At 39.9% G+C, this 6,767-nt stretch overlaps 1 protein-coding gene across 1 annotated transcript in view; it reads right to left on the bottom strand.

Annotated features, from left to right (window-relative positions):
• The window catches only part of LOC149067027 (pituitary homeobox 3-like), a 51,934-nt gene continuing 45,167 nt past the window's right edge, over window positions 1–6,767 (bottom strand). The window contains exon 3 of the mRNA XM_089252796.1: window positions 1–525. Coding sequence (XP_089108922.1) covers window positions 1–525 — 525 coding nt within the window. The remainder of the gene's footprint in view (window positions 526–6,767) is intronic.

Below are 6,767 nucleotides of genomic sequence, written 5' to 3'. Positions count from 1 at the left end.
CTAATCGCCTTCGTACTGACAAGGTAGCTCGGAACGATTTTCGACGATGCAACACGACGATGACGATGACGTTTCGAAAGAAGTGAATCCGGCTTCCGCATGTTGCCTGGCTTTGAGTCGCAAAGAGGCAATGCTGGTGCTGCTAGAGGAGGCTACAGGAGCGTATTGTTCAGCCACATATCCACCGGCTTCATAGGACTGAATTGTTGCTGCACTCGTTGAATAAGGTGAGCAAGTTCCCACGGATTCGGCTGTAGTCGACGTCGAGGAGAAACACGAATGGTTACCGACGACTGTGCTCAAAGCGTTCAGAGACGAAGTCCACGAGAACGTCTTGCTTCTGAGAGGCATCTTAGACGTCCAGCCATTATATGAAGAATAATTGCAATAAAGATTCTCATTTAGAGGCTCTATCAAATGATGCCGATTATTGAAGCTACTTCCCATTGTTACTGCTTTGTTGCCGTCGGTTGCATAGTGCCGCTCTCGTTTCCGCCATTTCGCCCGGCGATTTTTGAACCAAACCTACAATAACAAAAAGAAAAATTTCCATACAACATGAAAAATAAAATCCTTACGTATTTTGAAGGTTTTGTTTTCAACCGATTGTAGCTACATACTATAATTGTATTTTCAGTAGAAACCCCCTAATCCGGACATATTTTGTCAGGTTACAGATTTTTTTTACAGAGAGAAATACCATCTGGGAGCTATTGTCGTCAAGAGCTATTAACTGAGTTATTAGGAGACTGCCCATGCGTTTCCCGTTAAGCGTACGTATAGCCTACACTCTTAGGGTGCGATCAGCGTCGTTACGGACTGGTTAAGTTTTTTTAATTAATCCGAAACGACGACGACTTTCAGAATCAGAAAATCAGCCGCACTATTTTGTTCTCTATTAAAGGTGCCTTTTACAGACACCAGTTTCGTTTGGATGGAAAAATGCCGTCCCGGATTGCCCTCCGGTCATTGCCGTTTGTTAGTCATTGGTCGTTTGTTATGAGTCGCTGGGCCGGCTGCATCAGTGCTAACAGCCGGAAAAAAAATCTGCCCTTCGTCCTCTGTGAAAAAGCCCTATTCTTTCTTTAATTTACTGCTCTCCACCCCCGGAAAAAAGACGCCGGCATTTTTCTGTCCTGACAAAACCGGTGCGTGTGAAAGGGGCCGAAGGGTATGAATATAGTGCACGCCGTTTCCGACTCTGAAATCGGCGTCGTTACTGATTTGGTTGAAAACCAAATTGTATTGGTTTTTAGGTTTCGGACGAATTAACAGAAAAATTTTCTTGGGATGATCCTTTCAATGTTGCAAATTTACCAAAGTACTAAGTTTGTGTTTACAAAAGAACATTTACTAATATCAATTTATATTGATCATTTATCGCTCACAATCTATTTCAAATACCAGTTCGACACACACTGAATCTAACCGGAAAGAAAGAAAAGTTCTTTCCGGTGAATCTTCATTCTCAGGCATCCGGCTCGCGCAAAGTGGTTACACGCTATGCAAATGAACGGACGTGACGTGGAACACATTCCCACGTCACGTCAGCACAGTGTGTACGTACCCACAGAAGGAAATTGGTTTAATTCTATATCACACGCATTAAAGTGTGTTGCCACGTCACGTCAGAGTAGGTATTTCAGCCCTAACACTCTGGCTTCGCGTTCCAGCATGTACCGATTCGTTATAAATTCCGCGGAGGAATGTGTACGAGGTGCATGTACAGTTAAGTACTAGTATTAACCGACTTCGTCAGAAAGATCCGTCATTTTGAACAATGTTTCAAATTATCATCAGGCTACAGAAATTAGCGAACTTATGGCATTCGCAGCATCCTTGAGAATAAGATCAGAATTCTTAAGTATCTCAAAGTGTTTCTGTCCGATCTCTAGGGATTGTGGAAGTACTCGAAAATGCCCTGGAACAAGGGTTGGGAATTGCACAGTTGGGAATTAGTACAGTAGCACTCGATTATCCGAATCAATTGGGACCAGACCCCATCTGGATGAGGTTGGATAATTCACACAAGGAATGGTATTTCTTAGTAAAAAAATGAATTTTGCTTTAGTATGTAATGTAACCTGATCACTATTAAAACAATTTTACATTTTGTACTTACGTACTGTATTAAAATGTATCATTGCCTGAACATATCGGTTCAGTCAGTTTTTTGTTGCCTTCACTTTTTCAGTGTAGTGGAAGCAGGGGCGTAGCCGGAAATTTCGTTCGGGGGGGGGACCACTTTCATTTTGGGGGGGGGGAACCAAACTGACAGAACAATGGATTTGGCCATCTTTTCCCCTTTTTTCGGTCATTTTCTCACATTTCGGGGGGGGGGGGGACCAGACCCCCAAGTCCCCCCCCCCCCTCGCTACGCCCTTGAGTGGAAGCGATCCGGATAACTGGTCTTACTTTATTTCAATAAATGTAATTTTATCCCTGAAATATGTTTTTGCACCCCAAACAATATCGTGGCACTCTACGGCCTGGATTTTCAACTGGGGTTCCGTGAGAGATTTTTTGGGATTTCGCGAAATCGAACGTCATGGATCCCTAAAACATTTTGGAACCCGGGGAGGTTGCAAATAAAAAAAAGTTCTTGTTACAGATGCTGTTCTTTGTTTTGCACTTTGACGAGAAAGTGGTACATATTTTAACAGATTCAGATGACCAAACAACAGTAGAAACAGTAATAGTAGTTTTATCTTCCCCGACTTAGGTAGATTTTCGAGTGTAAGGTGTAAATATGCAAACTGTTACTCCCAGCTAAGTATGGGGCCACATAACATCTCTTTGCCCAGGAAAGCAATGACGAGCCACCTTTAATGTTGAAACAGTCATGCATAAAATCCCCACCACAAGAAAGCTCATTGAACTCTGTCCCAGGGTAGGCATGGACAGAACCGCAACTAGGGGACGGCAGAGAAAGCGGCTCCCCAGAATAGTTTGTTAGATATTTTCAAATATAAAAGAACCACTTCAAACCATAAATAGGGACACAAACCAATATTCTCAGCTTGCCGTGATGCCTCTAAGAAAGTTTAGCGATGCCCCTAGCATCCGCGATGCACGCTTTAAGAAACATATTTCCAATTGGAGTTCCGCGGGAGTTTTTTTTTTGTGTATCGCAAAATCATACGTCACTGAAACCTAAAAAATTCCTGAACTCCGGGATAAAAAAGCTCATAAATAAAAACATTTTTTTTGTTACCGATGGAGTGGTTATTTATTATGAATTTTGATGAAATAAAGTGTCCTGTGAACAAACCATTTGGATGACAGAACAACTAACTGAGAAACAGTAATTCCAGTAGCTCATCGTTAAAAAACTGTGGACATTTTAATCATGGAGAGAATTCAAGAATGACATTGCTCTGCAATTCTTTTACTTCAAACCTTTCTTTCGTTCAATGTTTGAATCTGTTGGATTATTTTCTTTTATATTGAATTTTAAAACCAGATGCTGGTTTCAACTCCATGTGACGGTAAGACGCATAATAGGCGATATTCCGAGTTTATATGGAAATCATGCAACAGGGTGACCATATAACTCGTCTTTATGGGACATTCAATGATTTAAAGGCTCAATTTACCCTTTTCTGTATGATATGCATGTTTATGACAGATGAATAAACTTGAATTTGAATAAGTCGTAAAAGGGATTGTTTTTTAGGAAGTTATCTCTTTGCTGGGAGTGAGGATTCTTGAACCACAAAACTTGAGTGAACTTTACGGCACACCCTGCATGTTAGAAATCTATTAAAAGTAACTTTAATATATTTTTTTCCCCTTTAATAGTTCTAGTACATTAATTAGCTTTTACTACATATTAATGTAGCGAAAGCGTCAAGATACATAGAAACGCTGAATGAATCGAATAGCGCACGACAATGAACTTCTTCAAAAGTGCAAATTTGTGAAAAAGTGCTTCGAATAGTACGAAATGGGCACTGGAAAAATGCAAACACTATGATATAACATTTATTCTTTCATTATTATTTCAGTGTTTTCTTATGAAGACTGTTTAATTCAGATTTTTTTGTAATCATATTAGTACGCAATCTCTATAGCAGTCATTTTCACCGCACGCACGCACACACACACACACACACACACACACACACACACACACTTGTATTCTAGGAATTCAAAAACCTCAAATGGATGACCAATCTTAGCGTATAGCTTTCCGGTCAAAACGACCGCTTCCGTCATTTTATTGTTAAAGTTGCTCATAAATGTTCAGAAAAGTATGTAAAAAAGACAATTGCGAATGGAAAAAGGAAAATGTATGACACAATTACAAAGTTCTTTTCTTGAGATGTTTCATCAACTTTTCTGTTGTGGAAAATAAGGTTCCTAAAAATACTACGTTAGAATTGCTATATATGTCTATGATACAAGCAATTCATTCGAAAAGCGCTTACAAGTTACCTCCTCAACAAAATATTTTGCGGTAAGATATCCAAAGGAATGATGGAAATCGTAACTAACCAGAATATGACACCAATATTTGATCATTTAGGTGTTATCCATTATTTAATTTTCATTCTTGAAATTTTTACTCCTTTTTTGTGACTGTCCGAAACCCAACCCTGAAACATTGAAACCTATATAGAGTATATAAATGCATGTTACCGTAACATATACATTAGGGCAGTGGTTCTCAACCGGGGGGGCCTAGGATATTCCAAGGGGGCCACGGATGAAAATCTTGCAAAAGGGGAGCCACGGCTACTGATACGGGGCTACGAAGAAATTTGTGACATTAAATTTTTTTAGTCAGAGTGATTAAAAAAATTTAATTTCAAACAAAGTGCATAGAATATCTTTTTCGTAATTTTTCCCCATTCAAGTAACATTAACATGAGGAAGAAGGAAATAAAAAAAAGTGGTTCATGTAATCTCGGTGGTTTTACGACTTGGGGGTGATAGTAGGCCCTGACACAAACTATAGAAGAGGTTTAAGCAAAATGGAATAACTGTAAAGACAGAAAATTGTGTGTGTTCGAAGACTTTTCATTCAAAGAGGGCTGCCATGAAGAAAACAGACAAAGCTTTGTTGACCATTTATTGACATTCTTTTGAGTGCTGGTAGTAAATGTACTCCCCAGCGCGACCCGACCCGCAAGGGTAAAAGGCTTATATCTTGGGAGGGACAGAGCCTGGGTCGTGTCTGGTCTGTCGGTAGTAAATGTAATCCAAGAAGTAGATGGGTGAAAAATTAAAGCTTGTAAAAAACCCATCGTTTTCATGCAATTACAGACGGATAGCCATCTAGTTTAGCACAAAGCTATCTTCAGCCATCACTGAGTGGTCTGATGGGGAATTATATTATAAAATAGAATATTTTATTATAAATAAATTATTCTATTATATATAATTATATTATAATATATAAATTATATATATTATAAATAGAAGAATATTTATAAAAATCGAATAGTGAATGATTGCTCTGGGGTATTTTTTTATGAATTTTGAAAGGGGGTGCCAATCCATTGCCTCTGCTGAAAAGAAATAAAATCGAATTATAACGAACTCCAACAGATCAAATCATACATGGGGAAAAATGCCCGCGAAATTTAAAATTTTTTAAAACTACATTGCTGTGATAATGTATTGGGACAGGGGCGGCTTAAGCGAGGGTGCAAGGGGTGCGGCGCACCCGGGCGGAAGCGTAGACTTTACTTAAGACAACAAAATTTAACACAGTAAAAATTCACGACATCACGCTTTAGTGTGATGTCGACTTTAGTAGAGTCCTATTATACCTCGACAACGGAAACGTTGAGAAAATAGACAAGGCCTCTGATCGTAATACCAGAAACAAGAATGGAAGCTATCTGGGACTTATTTTTTGCACCTCCTACCTATTGCTCCCTCCATAGCCAATGCTCATGCGTCAGGGTATCTTTCGTAGGGTCCATGCCCGATTTTCCACGGGGCCCCTTCTACAGTTAATTTATAGAGAGAAAAAAGAAAAGTTATGAGGATTTTGTCCCGGGCTTCAAGCTATAGCCCTGTCAGTCCTACCCTTAGAAGGTCATGCCCCTCCCTCACAATTTAACCAAAAAATCCCTAACAAAACATTTTTTCGGCCCTTCATTTCCGATTTTGCGCCCCACCCCAGAGCCGACAGTTTGGTTTTTTTTGGCAAATTGAATTTTTTTTTACCCATTCACCCCAGATTTAGCAAGCGGTGCCCCGTGTGGTCGCAATGGGTCGCGTGGTCAAACGGCACCCCTGTACTCTATTACAAGAGCCATATTGGTTCCCTCACCCATGGCCCCCACAAGAGCCCGGGATAATTCTCATAAATTTTTAGCTTTTTCAGGCTATAAATTAAATATAGAAGGGGCCATGAGAAATCTGACTGGGAGGGGGCCTGCGAAAGATCCCAGGCTAGGGGCCATACCCTCACTCAGAATTTGATCCACAATAGTCAAATGAAGGCAAAGGAAAATTTTGGTTTTTCACTTGTCCGGCACCTGTAATACCAGAAACACCTTTGAACAATTTTTCTTAATAAAAATTACCCCGTTAAATATCATCTTCACAAAAATAAGTGCTCTTTCAAGGATTGAGTTATCTGGCATTTATTTCTAGAACAAAATAATTTTCTACTTCGAAAGCGGGACGTATGGTCACGAACATTTTACACGGTAAACTATTATGTGCGGCTTTCTTCTGAAAAAAAAATCAGGTTTATCTCGAGGTGCCCTTCACCGAATCCCTATCAGCCTCCTGGCAGGGTCACCAGT

Source organism: Pholcus phalangioides, unplaced genomic scaffold, assembly GCF_987345545.1.
Source record: "Pholcus phalangioides strain wild (caught in Gottingen) unplaced genomic scaffold, Ppha-v1.0 ptg000031l_1, whole genome shotgun sequence".
Taxonomy (NCBI): domain Eukaryota; kingdom Metazoa; phylum Arthropoda; class Arachnida; order Araneae; family Pholcidae; genus Pholcus; species Pholcus phalangioides.
Note: the sequence above shows the minus strand (reverse complement) of the source record. Positions and strands in the feature narration are given on the sequence as shown.